Genomic DNA, 17513 nt, shown 5'->3' with positions numbered 1-17513 from the left:
TCTTATTCCTCCCATGTCCTCTTGTGACCACATGGAATATTAATTTGACCTTCAATAATAAAACTCTAGCTTACAAAGTCATTTAATATTGTAAATTCATTTCTTCTTAATAATTCTAATGTCCCCAAAGAAGGGACATTACATGAACAAAGTGATTTTGGATTGACATTTGTCTACATATCTCTCACAATTGAAGGAATTCTTTTGGCTTTGTGGACTCTATAGGAGATTTATCAAACGTTCTGCACGGTTGGCTGCCTCACTTATTGATCTCACTAAAAAGGAGGCCTTTGCCTGGTCAAAATCAGCACATAAATTATGTGACCTCTTCAATCAACTCATTAGGACATGCCCTATTTTGGCTATTTTCGATTTCTCCAAAACATTCAAGCTTGAATGTGATTCTTTTGGTGATGGAATGATAATGTTCAAATGCAAAACAGTCATCCAATTTCTTATGCGAGTAGGAAGTTGAGAAGTGGAGAGAAGTTCCATTTAATGCTTGTGATTATACATGCTTTGGCCAAGTTCAGAAAACCCCTTGTGGGAAGTAAGTTTATTGTCAAAACAAATCATAATAGCATCAGATACTTCCTAAATCAGAGAGATTTTAATGATAGGCAATAAGATTGCCTAGATAAGCTTGAAACTTATGATTTTGACATTGACAATGTCAAAAGGAAGAATAATATATTGCTCAATGCATTGTCAAGAAGGCCACATTTGTGCTCATTGATGGAGATTGTAGCACATTGGGAGGAACAAATTTTAGTAGAGTATGCCGAGGACACACTTGCCAATAGTATTTTGGATGGCTTTTTGTGTGATGACAGGTATAAGATAGATGAATTAATATTTTATAAACCAATCTTGTCTTTAGTTATTTCAGCACAAGTTTTATAAAATTGAGCTTCAAAACCTATTGTTTTTAAGTAGCAAGCTGTAATGGCTGCCATTGTTTGCCACTACTTTTTTTGAGATGTTTCCAGTTATAAATGAATATCAAACATAGGATATACTAAATGACAAATGATAACAATAACAAGGGAACACAATATTGCATTTACTAAAGTAATAACATTGATTTGAATCCAGTAGTGAGTAAATTCAGATTTAATCTTAGTATTCACTACTGCAAGTAGAAGCCAAAGTTACATGTGATACATTCTATTTGCTCATTATACTCAAACAGCAATAACCACAAATTTGCCTACCATAATTGTAGCCCAATCTCAGTTCTCACATCTGATACAGCCCTTTTGTGTTATGTACAACATCTTAATGCAGCTGCAGGACTCTATAACACTCCCTCTTCCCTTTCCTGAATCTGTACATCCCTGTCTTTTCTTTTACAGAATGATAAAATACTGAATGTAAAGTGTTGCAGGCTGGTATGAACCTCCCTACAGATCCCTAATTTCTGCTGATGATTTAGACTGAGAAGGCAGCCCTGTGAATGCTATATGGCCTTTTCTAGTGATCTCATACTGGTATTGACTGCTGTGTGTGGACTAATGACTGATACAGGTAGTTCTGATCATCGTACGACCCTCCTTAAGAAATCACAAATCATTCCCAGAAAGCTATTCTCTAACCCAACCCTTATCTCTTCAAAACAAACCTCCAAGGAGTTGAAACTTTCACAAATAAACATTTATCTTATTCCCTATGTTACCCGGGGACGCGTTTCCGGCAAAAATTGACCCTGTCCCCACGTCCCCCCGTCCCAGAAACTCGGAAACTTCCGGAAACCTTTCCCTTGGCTGTCCCATAAAATTAATGTTTCAGTTTTGATAATTTGTTTGATTTCCACTCTCATGTGAACTCTAAAGTTAAATTACTTAACACAAACGTCATATGTTAAGGTTCTATAATTTATATAAGCATGCATTATCCATGTCTTTATATGAATATTAAAAATTTCCCTGTATATTTTAAATTTTCCCTACTTTTTATATAGTTGTTCCCACTGCCGTGCCTTGCTCCGAGAAAAAAAAATCCGTCTCGGAAACCCATTTCCCCGTCCCCACGTCCCCCCGTCTCGGAAACCTGGGGTAACATAGCTTATTCCAACTGTTCTTACTTTAAAGCTCATTCAAATCCTCCTGACTGTGTCTTCCAACAGCAAAGAGAATGTTAGCGTAGAGTTTTATCTTCAAAGCCCAATAATAGAAATCCTCTAAGACAATATGTCAATTTCATTTATTTTCCAGGCATGCTGAAAGAAGGCACTTCTGTAATGTCCTCTTCTCCGCGCTAGCCACAATGGTGCCTAGTTGGTCTATCTTTCCATCCGGATAGGCTAACGGCATATATTTTAGGATGCCAGCCAGTCACAGGAGTTTTGGTTTCAGTTGAGGAGATTTTAAATGGGAAATTCTAAGGTTTAAGTCGCATTGGTTTATTAAGTTGAAATATAAAGTATTTTATGATTTAAAGTCACTTTATGACAAAATGACTTAAGTGACTAAAAGACGAAATAGTCTTTTATTCCACTTTGCTAAGTTGTTCGTACCTCTCCTCATTTTGAAGTTATAAAGGAAGGCTTTTTACATTGGGATTGTCACAATAAATATGATAAATATTAATATATTGCTACCAACGGTTGCTTTAATGTGATTGGTAACTCTGAGGATGAAACCCCTCGAGTTATTTGAGGAAGTTGGATGTCACCCCAAACCCTCATTCTGAGTTAACATACAGTTTCATGTAGAAATCGACATGCGGACAGTGACATTGTCTCTGACTTGGAAGTAAGTTATCTATTTGATCATACAGTGGAATAGGAACTAATTGCGTCGGTTCTTTCCTCCATACTTGATGCACAATAGCTATTGCCGGCTAAGGAAGTAAGATAGCGGCCAAAATAGACTTTGTGGGTGTAGATAGTGTGAGTAACTTCCCACGACATTTGGAAGGTGTCCTACAATAGAATAAGGGGGTTGTCGAACTACAGTCACAGTCTAAGCCTTAAATCACGTGTTCGACATATACTCGACATCTTTCTCCTATCACTACTGAAGATCGCTTGTGAGAAGATGTGTAGCCTGTGGGTTGTAGATTAACAATGTGTTGGAGTCACACCAATCGCAACAGGAGTCACAAAGCATAAGAACACACGGCAGCAACCATCTTAGTTCCCACGTCAAGGAGAGAGGGGTACGGGTTGTTGATTACAATTGGAAGTGCAGCTTGTGATAGAGTACATTTACCAAAACCACGAGGACAGTCACCTACAGCGGCTAACTCCAGGATACCAGTAGCCTATGGCAAACAATTATACCATGTCACATGGACAATTTACCTTCAGCGGCTAACTCCAGGTTCATTATCTCTTGTTTGTATTGTAAGACCATAATCAACTGCTGCAAGTAAAGATATTGTATTCGCTTCATTATTCTTGCCATACTTTCAATTAGTTTTTGGGTAAACAATATTAATCTGTTATCATTGTTCCAAGCATTGCTGTTGTAATTGAGTTTCGAATTATTCAAGCCTTATTAGACTTTGGCATGCATTACTTGAATCGGTTTATTTCAATGGCTCCATAGTTTAATATAGAGATCGTACACCAACTGTTTGACAAAATTCCATCAGCACAAGTTTAAATTTTTTGGTCAGATTAGGCAAGGATTATTACAGTGGTATCAGAGCCATAAGTCCTGCCATCTTGTGGGAAAATTTATTACATAATAGGTTGGAATAAATAGGAAAAATGACAGCTAGGTATGAGGAAGAAACTTTATAAATTTAGTCACCTCCAACCGGAGCAAGCAGAGTCTTTAGAGTAGGTTGACATTGAGGATAGTTATTTAGTAGATGAGGAGTTAATTTTTGGAACAGGTTGAATAGGCTAAATAGGTTGATCAGATTGAATAGGCAGAACATGCAAACAACATTCAAATGTCTCATAGTGAAACTGAACCGGATCAAGAAGTAAGGGAAACATTGTGGGTCATTAGAGATGGATAGAACAACATTGCTAATGTGCTTCAGCAGCTTGCAGGCGCTATGCAGCAGTTAGCTCCACCTCACAAGGCAGCCCCAAGTCATCACAGTGGAGGTGGTAGTGTGGCAGGATCATCCCGAGCTGTTAGGGCCCCCACACGAAACAATGATAGGCCTTTAATGCTCGTTTTTAATGTAGAGGAAGAGGTTGCACCACCAGCGGCACCAAACCTACTGCCGAACAATGTTATGGCAATGTTCGATGAGTGGGATTTGTTCCTTGACCCAGTTAAATAAAATATGTCCTTTATTCAATACTTAAATCAGAAAAGGGAGATAGAAAGACAACAGTCGGACAAGAGACCTAGAGTACCGAACAGGGATTTGAAGCATGCTATGAACAAACTATCTCTCCCTACTTTTGATGGCGGCAGTAAGACATCCGTGAGAGCTTGGATTCACAAGCTAGACACTTACCTAACACTTAAACCCATGTTAGAGATAGAAGCCATTAGATTTGCTACGATGCATTTAGAGGGAGTGGCATATGATTGGTCACCCAGGATCATGGTCACTTAGAGTCATGATGTGAATTCGGATTGACCGAGATTCTTTACCTTGGTCATGTAATTGGTGCAGATGGGGTGAAGGTACATTAGAAAAAGATTCAGGCAATCTTAGATTGGCCACCACCGAGGAACGTATCAGACTTGAGGGGATTCATGGGTCTTTGTTCTTACTATAGGAGGTTCGCTATAGGTTTCTCTCAGATAGCAACTCCCCTCACTGACCTCACATGGAAAGGGGCATTTAGATGAACATTTGAGGCAGAGGAGACCTTTGATAGGCTCAAGTAGGTGACACATGCCCAGTCTTGGCACTATCCGTTTCTCTCGACCGTTTGTTCCTGAGTGTGATGCTTCAGGGAGTGGTATTGGTGTAGTTCTCATGCACGATAGGCATCCAATTGCTTATGAGAACATGAAGCTCAAGGATGGCGAGAGACTGTACTACACTTATGATAAGGAAATGTTGGCTATTATGCATGCTTTAGCCAGGTTCAAATAGTACTTAGTGGGGGCAAATTCATAGTTAGGATAGATCACTATAGTTTGTGCTACTTCTTAAAATTGAAGGATCTTAATGAAAGACAACAAAAGGGTGTCAATAAGATTCAGGCCTATGATTTTGACATTGAGTATGTCAAAGGTAAGAACAATGTAGTTGATGATGCACTTTCCTGGAGACCTTTAGTAGCGGAATGTTGTGTTATTTCTGAGATATCAGCAAAGTGGAAGTTGTAGTTGCTGGTTGAGTATCCTAAGTATGTCAGATTATGGATGGACAGCTTCAGGACAACAGGTACAAGGTAATAGATGATGTGATTTTCTATAAGGATCGGATTTACCTTGTACCAGTATCTAAACTCAAAGGTAAGATTATGGAAACTCTACATGATGCACCATCAGCAGGACACACAGGGTTCTTCAAAACCTGTAGACAAGTCAGGGAAAGATTTTCATGGAAGGGCCTCAAGGACGATGTCCTCCAACATATCAGGGAGTGCCAGACTTGTCAACAGAACAAGTCAGAGCATGACTTTCTAGCTGGGTTATTACAATCTCTTCTCATTTCGGCACAAAAATGGGAGAGTATTTCCATGGATTTTTTTACAGGGTTGCCTAGGGTGTAGGGCAAGGACTCTATTTTTGTGGTGGTGGATAGATTGACGAAATTCACTCACTTCTTTGCCATGGCAGCAGATTGGTCAGCCTCTCAGGTAGCTGAGTTATTCTTTCAGAAGGTTTTTTCGTTTACATGGTCTTCCTCGCACCATTGTGAGTGACAGGGATAGCAAGTTCCTTAGCACTTTTTGGCAGGAATTGTTCAGATTGATAGGTATGGAGTTGACACCTAGCACGAGTTATCACCCCTAGAGGGATGGACAAATTGGAATCGTTAATAAATGGGTGGAGGGTTATCTTCGAAGCTATGTAGCAGGTTAGCAGAGAGCTTGGGTTAAATGGTTTTATATAGGGGAGTACTATTACAACTGCTACCACATGTCCATTCAGATGTCTCCATTTCGAGCTCTCTATGGCAGTGAGCCCCTGTCATTCGTAGACCTAGCTTTGCAGGACAACAGGGCACTGCTAGCCGGGGAGTGGATACAGGGTCAGTAGGATATCCTCAGATCTCTTTGGGAGAACATTTTATAGGCCCAGAATCAGCAGAAGATGTACACTGATCTCCGGCGGACTGAGCGTAGTTTTGAGTTGGGTGACAGGGTTTATCTTCGTCTCCAGCCATAGAGGCAGAGTTCTTTGAAAAAGAGTGGGTCTCAGAAGCTTCAGCCCAGATTGTTTGGTCCTTATTGCATTACTAGAAGAGTTGGTGAGGTCGCCTATGAGCTAGATTTATCTAATGATAGCAGAATTCATAACGTGTTCCACGTTTCATGTCTCAAGAAAGCGATTGGCCAACATGCAATACCCTCCATAGAGTTTCCTCTGCTCGATGAGGAAGGGAAGCTTGTATTAGTTCCAGTAGAGGTGATAGAGGTCAGAGAAAGGAAGCTGCATAATAGGTCCATCAAGGAATATTTGATTGGCTGGAAGGATTTGCCTTACGAGGATGCCACTTGGGAAAGTGAGTCAATACTACAGCATCCGACATTGAGATTGCTTGAGGGCAAGCAATCCCAGGAGGGGAGGACTGTAATGTCTACTTCTCCACGCTAGCCATAATGGTGCCTAGTTGGTCTATCTTTCCATCCGGATAGGCTAACGACATATATTTTAGGATGCTAACCAGTTGCAAGAGTTTTGGTTTCAGTTGAGGAGATTCTAAATGGGAAATTCTAAGGTTAAAGTCACATTGTTTTATTAAGTTGAAATAAAAAGTACTTTATGATTTAAAGTTGCTTTATGAAAAAATGACTTAAGTGACTAAAAGACAAAATAGTCTTTTATCTCACATTGCTAAGTTGTTCGTACCTCTCCTCATTTCTAAGTTATAAAGGAAGGCTTTTTGCAATGGGATTGTCACGATTCTTTTAATGCATGCCAAAGTCTAATAAGGTTAAATATTTAACTAAAGTTATAAACTATGTGTTAATAAAGTTAAATAATTAAATTTAACTTTATAACTTTATTAATGCATAATAAGTCATATCAATGATAAATAAATCTTCTTGTCTATTTTAAATAATTAGCACTGACATGTCATTGCCATGGGATGTCTAGTCATGCCTTGAATGACTTACTATAAATGGTATGCATTCCCAAAACTACCTCAAATCCCTTCAAAATGGCTTGCAACTGAAACTACCTAGGTCAAATATCATCAAGATCCCTTAAAAGTCCTGGTTAAGCTATGAGACCATGCAAAATTGGCTAACAAAAACATCATACATTGCATACTAGAAAAGGAGACATTACACAAGCCCACTAGAGATCAAAGGCTTAGGAGTTTGGAGGACATTCGACAACCTCTTATCAGTCACTAGTGATTGGGTTGCAAAATTGTTTTAGTGGCAACTTATTGAAATGACTAAAGTCAAGATTGCTTTCTAGGAGGCAGAAATTACTATCTCATATTGCTTATAATCAAGATGGTAGTGATGTATAACGGTGGTTACATATGCTACAAGGACCTGGTTCTCAAGCTTATTATGTTGTGAATCGTGACCAATCACAATACTAGTTATTTGTGGTTGAATGTGTTTGTCCAAACCATATACGGATTGATAGTGATTGTAAGTGTTTGTTCTCAATCAGAGAAGTTAGTAGTTATGATTGAATGCATGTGTATCCAATCATAAATTGTGAGAAGACTTGTGTGTCCCTATTCGTAACTTTGATGTTCGATAGATGTGTTTGTCACTATCCAAACTTATAGTATGACCTCAGATAGACGTGTTTGTCCCAATCCAAACTTGTTGTATGACCTTAGATAGAATTGTTGGTCCAAATCCTTTTGGACAAAAGTCAAGAAAGTTCAATTTTACTAATGAGGCCTAATGAGGCTAGTAATTACTTTATTGATTGTCATGGGTAGATCTGTATATCCCTACTCTTACGTTATGTTTGTGTGAAGTGCTAAATATATGGTTATTAATATTGTTTCTCCACCTATTCCCATTTGGAAAATGATGTAATATTGTTGAGGGCAGGTTGGGGAGGGGGGTTGGGAATAGTACATCATTCCCATAGGTTTTTTAGTGTGCCATAGTAATATATATTTGTTTGTATTATGAGTTAAAACAACTTGTATCTTTAGGGAATTGTTATAGGAGGTATCCTATAAAATAGGATATAAATGTCCTATAAATAAGTAAATATAATTGAATGAATATAGGAGACAAATATAATATTATTTGTGTTAATTCTGTATCAAATTTCTGCCTAAGGTGCCAGTACTGTAAAATTAGTGGTACACATTTTCCCCAAAAATGAGAAACTAATATAATATTACAAGAGGCCTCAGACCAATCAAGCAGATTTCTTTATGGGTTTTTCAATTGAATCAAACAAAACTTACTCTTAGGCACCATCTTTATATTTTCTCTTTTATCAGAGTTAGTATCAGTTTTCTATTATTAGTTTATATGTTTCTTCATGGACGAGTGAAGGCTCAAATTGCAGTTCATTCATGTTCATATAGTCATCAAACTTTCAGTATTCATACAATTTTTTTATCATCTTTTTTCTATCTTGTACCAGGGCTTGGTTTGTGCAATCATTGAATGAGAAAATAATTTAATTTGTCAAGTCAGTTGCAGGGCACTCAAAGAATCTTTAATAAGATCATATGCAATTTTGAAAGTATAATGATAGGATCAGCCCTCATAGTCAAATTTTCTTTTGGTAAGGTTTAGACAAGATCAAATTTATTCATTCAACAGTATTCCATTTTCAATCACATGAGAGAAATTATAACAAGATAGATCGTATTTGAATTTCAGACTAGGATGAAGAAACCCCCAGTTTAATAGTAAAATTTGTTTCTGCATGCAGACAAGCTAGGTGTTTTGAAAAATGACAAAGCTAAATTGCTTGTGGAAAGAAAAAGCGATAGATAGGCATTTGTTACCCTTGGTAAAGATGCCTTCCATGCTCCTGAAACCACTGAGAGAACAAATAAATATGAAAATCTATTGCAATGATGTTGGAGAATTTCATGATTTGTTCCAACAGATGCTATCCTTTCACAATGCATGATCCAAGAAAGCATGCTCGAGTTTGAGGATTGTTGGTGCATGTTGATTCTGTTAGGAGGGGACCAAGTAATCAAATAATATATATTTTTGTGGAGCAAATGAGAGCATGAAATAACTGTTCATGGATGAGCACATTTTTAAAAAAGATCTTAAAAGAATATTTTTATAAGCATTAGAGGTACATTCTTCCCGATGTGTGTTTTTCTACTCAACATAGATTGAAACCATATATGAGACTGGAGTTCCATAAAGTATCCAAGAGATAACATTAAATATTGATATGAAAAGGAGCTATTGATGGGATGGAATGCTTCAAAGTTTCATACACCCCTAGCATGAGGAAAAAATGGTTGGTTGTGTGTCCTTCAAAAAGGATGGTGTGGAGAAATAAATTGGTATGATGGAATCACCTGACTTGTTACTTGAGAGTTAGTCAGCTTTGCCACAAATATTTGGAGGCTTTGAGTTGGTTTGTCTTCTACTAGTTGAAGTTAACTACTCAATGTTTGCTTGCAAGAAACTTAGAAATGCAGCTTTACTGGAAAATTTTGTAAAATTAAAGCTTTAATCTTTGTATATTATCACCTAATTGTAACTACGTAATCAGTTTTCTAAATCTTGTATTGTAATTTGGAGACTATTGATGTGTGTTCTGCAACACTTCTCAACACAGATAAAATAGCAAGTATTATTTTCTCTCTTGAACAAGGAAACCTCTAATGCTGAGCAATATGACAATGTGCGACCAAATAAGGCAACCCCAAAGTTTACACTATGAACTAGCAACTTTTTGGTGGATATAACTTCGTTGAAATGATGTGATATGTTGGTTCTCACAAAGACACACTATTCTTCAGGATATTTTAACTCTTTTCATTCAAAATGGCTAGAACTTGAATATGAAAGATTTGAACTTCAAAAAAAGATAGAGAGAATAATGGTTAGGGAATCTAGACTACTTCTAACACCCAAGGACAATGATAATAATTCCTTAAACCAATTTCTTCTTCACCATGAAGAAACAACTACCACAATCCAATATTGGCACAAATGAACATCCATAATCGATCTAGTGCTTCAATGGGTCCAAACTAACAATACATTTCAATTTTCTATACAAACTTCAAATGGTGTGAACCAAGGAATTCCCCACATCTCTCCACACTTCTTCATTAAGATCAATGAACTTCAACTAAAATTAAAAAAAAGTATAAACTATGTAAAATTTAGAAATAACATACAAAGATCCACCATATCTTCAATGAAAATTATATATTAATTTAAACATAATCTTGGCAACAATTTTTGATCTCCTCTTGCTACTCCTACTTGCTATTGCCTATATAATCTACCACTAATGATTTTACAAATGAGATGGCCAAGTCTTTTACGGACCTCCCAATTACAAATGAAGGGCCCATATTGATTCTAAATCAATGGCCAAGATAGTCTCAAGAAAACTCAAACTAGGATCAGTTGCAACCACTACTTACAAACATTTAATATCATCCAATGAGGATATTTCAAATGTTTCAATATATATCCTTTTAAGAGTGAACCAATAAGAAAATTGGTTGTAGTTATACATTAAATGCCTTCCACATGTCCTTTTGTGAATGAGTCAGGTTTGGTGGACTTGGTCTTGCTAACATGAAATTCTTTGATTGGTTAAAGATGAGTGGACTCAGCATGTTTATCTTGTAAACTTTATAATTCAGTATGAAGAAGAGATATCTTTTTATACTCAACATTATCTTCCTAAATTTGATAAATTCTTCTAAAACTAATCTTCTTCTTGTGAATGATTGTGATGGCTCATATTCCCAAATTGCTTCGTCTTCATCATTGTTCTTCTTCATAATTTCTCCATCTTGAATGTCTTTAGCCTTGATCTCCTCTTATGTTGATGAGCTTCCTTCTTGAATTCATAATTCTTCTCCTTGATTTTGTTTGAAGTTGTCCTTGTCTATGCTTGTTGAATTTCTTGATCATGTCTTTCATTGTGGCCATCATTCTTGCATGAATTGACTTCCTTGTGTTGTAAGTATAATCCTTCTTTGTTGATGCCCATCATTACATTAATCACTTGCATCAGTCCTGATAAGAAAGAGAAGGCTTTGGATCAAAATCACAAATAAGAATTGAAATGCAAGTTTTGAAAATTTTAAGATATTTTATTACAAACAGTACTTCTAAGAGTAGGATTTTAATCATGAACTGAATTTGCATCTGAATGTGATTTGGAATTGGAGATCTAAATTTTGGTAATTATCCTTCACAAACTTGGTAACTCATGATTAAATCTTAACAAAACTTGGTAAATATCCTTCAAGTAGTTTGAAATTAGCTAACAAATCTAGGGAACAATCAACTTTCTGATGAAAATCACCTTAAATTCAGGTCAAAATTGCCTTCAATCTGCTTGGAATCACCTTATATCTGCTAACAAATTGCGTGCCTTCGTAAAATCTGCTTCTAATCCTGGTTATTTTCATTTTCAATTGCTTGAATTGTGGTTTTTTTAAAAATGACATCTTAACTTTGTTATATATATAGAGCTTTAATAAAAGCATCGAGGAGTCCGACCTGATCATTAATTCTAACTTGCATAGAATTTTACTTCAAAATTACTCATTTCTCCATGGGCAAAATTTGACCTTATGGAAATGCTATTTTTGAGGTGGGCACATTTGTGAAGTTCAGGTGGAAATGGTTGCAATAATTTGTGAACTTGTCTCATTGAGGTAGCTAACAATAATCTCAGTAACTCATATAAGGAAGAAGGTTCCTTTTAAGACTGGGATAGATGTGCAAAAATTGGGTTAAACTAATTAATCCACCAATGATATACTCAAAATCCAACAAGATTGCTAATTGGTGCAAATTCATGTTTTAGTTGGAAATCCTCAAGATTCTTCTTTTTCATTTGGAATGCTCGTGGATTTTTCATTTAAGGATCATACTTGAAGTTTTCATTTTTCTCTTTGCCTTCACAAAACATTGGATTCTAATCTCACTTATGCTTTTAGGCGCAAATTTGTGTTTTAGGTGGAAATCATAATGATTTTGGGTGCAAATGTGAATTTTAGGTAGAAATGCTCAAGATGTTTGGGGCAAATGAGAGTTTTAGGTTAAAACCCTTAGAATTTTTTTACTCAAGATCCGCTTGAATTCTTGGCATTCTTTAACTAAGGATTTTCTCAAAATTGAGATTTCCACTTAGTATTCTTTCATTTCCCTAAGTATTGAACCAACACTTTCCCCTTCCTCATTTCACAACATTTTGACATTCTTTTGACGACTTTTATACTTGGTGAAAATGTCACAAGCTCTCCCTCAATTTTCAACTTTGGTGATTCACAACTTTCCAACTTCACGCTAATAATCATCATCTCAACTTATGTAAGGATCGAAGGGGGCTCATGGACCTACCTCCTTCAATCTAAATTTTGTGATTGAAATTCAATCCACGAAATTTTGTCATCACAACCTAGGAATTCTTAATTTGACTCACGCTCCTTGAGCACTAGGAGTCTAGGTAACCTAAAAAAATGTCGTTAATGACACTAACAAGCACTTACGACAAACTAAGCTAAACACTAAGCCACTACGCTAAAAAAAAGAGGGGGTTCCCATTTACAACAGAGCATGTGTGTTTACAACACAATAGAGACCCAAGAGCCTCTCTTTGAAATTATTTCCTTTAGGGTAAGTAAAGAAAGTTTTATTATAATAATATCCTGCAAATCAATACAAGTGTTTTTCTTTTTTCCAAGAAGGTTTAAAGCCTGCATAAATACATATTAATAATTATCAATACAAGATTTTTAGTAGTATTCCATAGAGGCATTTACCTGAGTCTAGATCTATCAATGTCTTGGGCACATGGGGATTTGGAAGGAGTGCCCACTTCCTATTTGTCCTTAGGTAAAAGGTTTTTGGGACGTTCCCAGAAAAGGGGAAATGTCCTGAGACCTCCTGGATTCCCTGTTTGTTCCTTTGGAACTCTTGGCATACACTAGCCATTTCCTTGACTTCAGGGCATCCCATAAAATTTGCGAAATTTGAAATAAATGACATCCCAAAATGGAGGCACAATATTTTAAAGAAAACTGATACCAATTGCATTATCACATTCAATAAAAGAGGAGGTAAAGAGGAAATGAAAAGCGGAAAGAGGAGCAGTTTCTGAGATATCAATCGGACGATGACTCCAGTTTCTAAGCTTTTTGCTCAACCTACATATGTACAATGCACGATGTAATATTTATTTCTTTGACATCCCTCAATATAAATCATGTTCAATATTATATATATGATTATTTGTCTGTTGGATGGATTATGGAATCAATAAATTATTATTATACATACTCTTTAGATTTACACTTTCTTTTCATTTGTTATGTTACTTTTTAGTAATTTTGATTTATTTGTTCAAGATTTAAATACTAATTTTAATGGTTGGCCCTTTGCTGTCCCAAAATCTAGAATTTGCTTTTGTCATCCCTATTTCCATCCACATGTGCCCTGGTCCTCAAAACTCGGAGAAATTCTGGATTTTAGAACGAAGTATTGGTTGGATGTATTTAGCCCTGGCTTGCAGCTTTGAGTCTTCGTTTTAATATTACTGATCTTTATTATAAGGCAATGGATACTCATAGATTTTCATGCATAATATATGTTCTTCTTCATGTCAGATTTTTTAATTTGAGCTTAATTTTCTGTTGTTTGCTTCTGAAATTTGGATATGTAAGGAAAATCAGGAAACATGTGCTGTATGCTGTTTTCTAGACTATTTGCCATCTTGAGGGTTTTTTGTAGTATAGTATATTCCTACTTATATTTATGTATATATATCTTTTGACGACAGATTTTAAGGGACATTGGCGTCAGAACAATGAGACTTATGACAAACAATCCAGCTAAATTCATTGGGCTGAAAGGTTATGGTTTGGCTGTAGTTGGTCGAGTGCCTGTTGTCTCTCCAATAACTGAAGAAAACAAGAGATATCTAGAAGCTAAGCGTTTAAAGATGGGCCATATTTATGGATCTGATTTACCTGGATCATTTTCAGATATGTGACACGAGAGCTTCAACAAAAGGGATATGGAATCTTCGCCAACGGATTAGGAATTCCCTAAGTTAATGAGTTCATATGACAACTGCAATTTATACTCATTCTCCTGTGACATCTTTTGTATTGGTAGAAGAGGTTTTTGGTTTATTGCAAAATTCTTTTAGCAACACGAATTCATTTAGAAGGAAATCCTTCTAGCTAGAAGAAATTGTAACTGGGTTCTCTCTCAATAAAAGGAGAGATTGGAAGTTTGTACGATAAAAACTGTATATTGACAATCATGATGATTATTCTTAATGTCCTTTAGACCAAATTGGTCTGTAGGACACCTGAAAAGCATCATTGAGTTTACAATTTGACATTCAATTGATTATTCACAATACCAAAATATGTTTTTTAAATTTAAAAAATGGTTTGATTCTTGGTATGCTTTTTGTAATATGTTTTAAGTTTATATTTTTTATAAATGTTCTTTTATAGTGATAAGCTGCATGTTAGATAACATAATAGCTGTGTGATGGATCTATAGCCTAAAAGCGAACAAATGGCTAACAGAACTACTGCATTCATACTGTTGTAATTTGCTCAAAATAATTGAAAATAATATTATCTAATGTTGCACGAGTCGTTGTTTTAATGATAATTTTGGTTGAAAAACTATAAAGTACTGTTATCTAAACTATAAAGTACTGTTATCTAATGTATATTAAATTATCAATATTAATAGTTAATACAATTGTAAATTCTATATTATGCCTTTTTTTAAACAAACATAATATTTACAAAAGTATAATTTGGCAATGTGCAAACATGATTCAAAGGCTAGAGTATTAGAAATATTTCATGCTATTTAAGACATTTTGTTATAATATGTTGTCATTTTAATGACCGTTCTAGAAATGTCGAATTATACACCTCCAAGAATTCCATTGTGTTGTATTTTGTCAATATATGGTGTTTGAAATACTAAATTTCAATTGGATTTTACATAATTGAACTTATTAAAGATTAATGGGAACTCCTTATTCATCGAGAGAGGCTTAGTTTTATGCATATAATGAATCAAGTCCAATTTTAAACCTCAACCATTGTCATTTTTCTTCATCAACATCTTGGTTTACCTAGTCCAACTAATGTTAGGGCATCATAGGCCTTGGTATGCCTAATTTGTACCATTTTGATATAATGTAATTTCTTTCTTACCAATGTTTTTCAAAGGCTTGCCATTGTGCTTTCTAAACATTCTTGTTTGACCATCATTCATCATGTTACTCGTAGTCTCCAATTAGAGGTTTTGATTCTAAATTATATTTCAATACCAAATCCTCAACATGAAGACTTGGTTGCTCGTTATTGGTAACTTTGGTCGTCTGTGATTTGGGTTAGATTAATATAGTTGATAGTAGAAATTGCAAGCAATCTTTCTATTCTTTTTGGGCTAGTAGTTGGCCCACTTTCTACCACATGAACCTAAGTTCAAACTATATGTTAATATTTTCCTTATAATAGAATAGGCCCCATTTGATGCTCCGTAAATTCAAGTGGCTACATTTTACCATACAATTGAAGTGTTTGGTTGTAAAAACCCTCAACAGGCCATATCCTGAAAATTGACTCTAACATATGAAATATGGATTGCAACTCTCAAGAACTAATCCAATTTACTCGCAGGTTTAGAAATACACGCTCCTTGCTTATAATCACAAGTGTTCTAAAACTTGATTGTTGTCCCCTAATAATTGATTGCAGCCTTCCACAAAGTTTGAAATTGCTGCCAAATACAAGGACGATAAACACAGTACATTCCTCTTTAACCATGCCAATTAGTAGACAATAATGACATTCCAAATCACAAATTCTCCAGCCATAATGAAATTCCCAGGTACAATACATAATAGTTGGGAAATACTATAATTTAATTAAGACAATTCTCAAAATTAATTCACAATACCTCAACGGTGAATTACCAAGCACTTCATAATTCCAAACATTTATACTTCAGCAAGGGCAAAGAAATCAACAAACTCAGAAACTCTTCATAGGCAACAAAGAAAAAAAATCAATCAGATGCTTTACTCATCAAATGGGCTCATATTTATAATCTCCAAATGGCACAAAGTTTCCCAAATGAATTTCACTTAAGAAGCTTCCCACACACAACATTAAAAGATAATAAAGTACCATTATAAACTAATTTATTAATTACTTTTGGCTCTGAAAATGACCTTTTCCACCATAACTTCAAATTTTGACATGTGAAGCCACTGTTTCTTGTTTTCATGATTTAAAACTTTTTGTCCTGGTTCCAACGAGCTATGATACTAAGGTGACCAACCAACAACACTAACAAAAATAACAACCTCAACATATTTAGATGAATAATAATAATAATTCACCCATCTTGCGAAAACAACTGAAGAAACATCAGAATCAAAATCTAACAACACCAAAGTGATCCTAATGATGAAAGCTGATGAATGAACTTGATGAGGTGACTTACTATAAATAGATGCTCCCTCCAAGATTCTTGAAGCCCAAATCAGAACCTCGAAATAAAAACTGAGAGCATCCTCCAACTCCTCTGACTCAATTGTGTTCATCGAAACCAATAGATTGACTTACTATCAATAGTAAGTCCCTTAAATAGAGCCAAAACACATCTTAGGCTACTGGAAAGCCTATAACCACACAACTAAGACCCTCAAATCCTATTGTCAGCTCACAAGGGTCACGATGGTGAACTGACCTGACCAATTGCAAAAACCTGTTAAAAATGGGGACAGTACAGTCCTCCCTTCGTAAGATTGCTTTTCCCCAAGCAATCCTGGAGTAAAATGGACATCAAAATCCACCTGGATCCCAAAGGTAGAATTGCATACTATCCTTGCTGTGTACAAACAATACATGTAGCACTAATACCCAAATAACAGACATCAACATCAGAATCATCTAGAAACTGAACTAAGGTGTTGATGAAGGCAACAACTCATCAGAACTCAACCCAACTGAAATATCAACTCTATCCACACCTGAGTCCCCATCAAATTGATACTCACATCCAACTGCATTGTGGAGATGGTAACAACCATAGGTACTTGAAACACTACCATTGACTCCAACCTCTGCCAAACTATCTTAGGTGTGTAAATACTGCATGGGGTCTAATTTGCAGTTATCAATCCTATTTGCAAAAGATGGTGTTAACCCATCCCATAATGGATGGCATGAAACTGGATCCAACCCACACCGACGTGAAACCAAATCCT

At 35.8% G+C, this 17513-nt stretch overlaps 1 protein-coding gene across 1 annotated transcript in view; it reads left to right on the top strand.

Annotated features, from left to right (window-relative positions):
• Nucleotides 1-14669, top strand: part of LOC149577786 (putative monofunctional riboflavin biosynthesis protein RIBA 3, chloroplastic) — a 63135-nt gene extending 48466 nt beyond the window's left edge. The window contains exon 7 of the mRNA XM_089825848.1: nt 14040-14669. Coding sequence (XP_089681974.1) covers nt 14040-14252 — 213 coding nt within the window. The 3' untranslated portion in view covers nt 14253-14669. The remainder of the gene's footprint in view (nt 1-14039) is intronic.
• The last annotated feature ends 2844 nt before the right edge of the window (nt 14670-17513 follow it).

This window comes from Cupressus sempervirens, chromosome 1 (assembly GCF_028749045.1).
Source record: "Cupressus sempervirens isolate cs-2001-9-10 chromosome 1, ASM2874904v1, whole genome shotgun sequence".
In the NCBI taxonomy this organism is placed as follows: Eukaryota; Viridiplantae; Streptophyta; class Pinopsida; order Cupressales; family Cupressaceae; genus Cupressus; species Cupressus sempervirens.
This window is presented reverse-complemented; position numbering and strand designations above follow the sequence as displayed.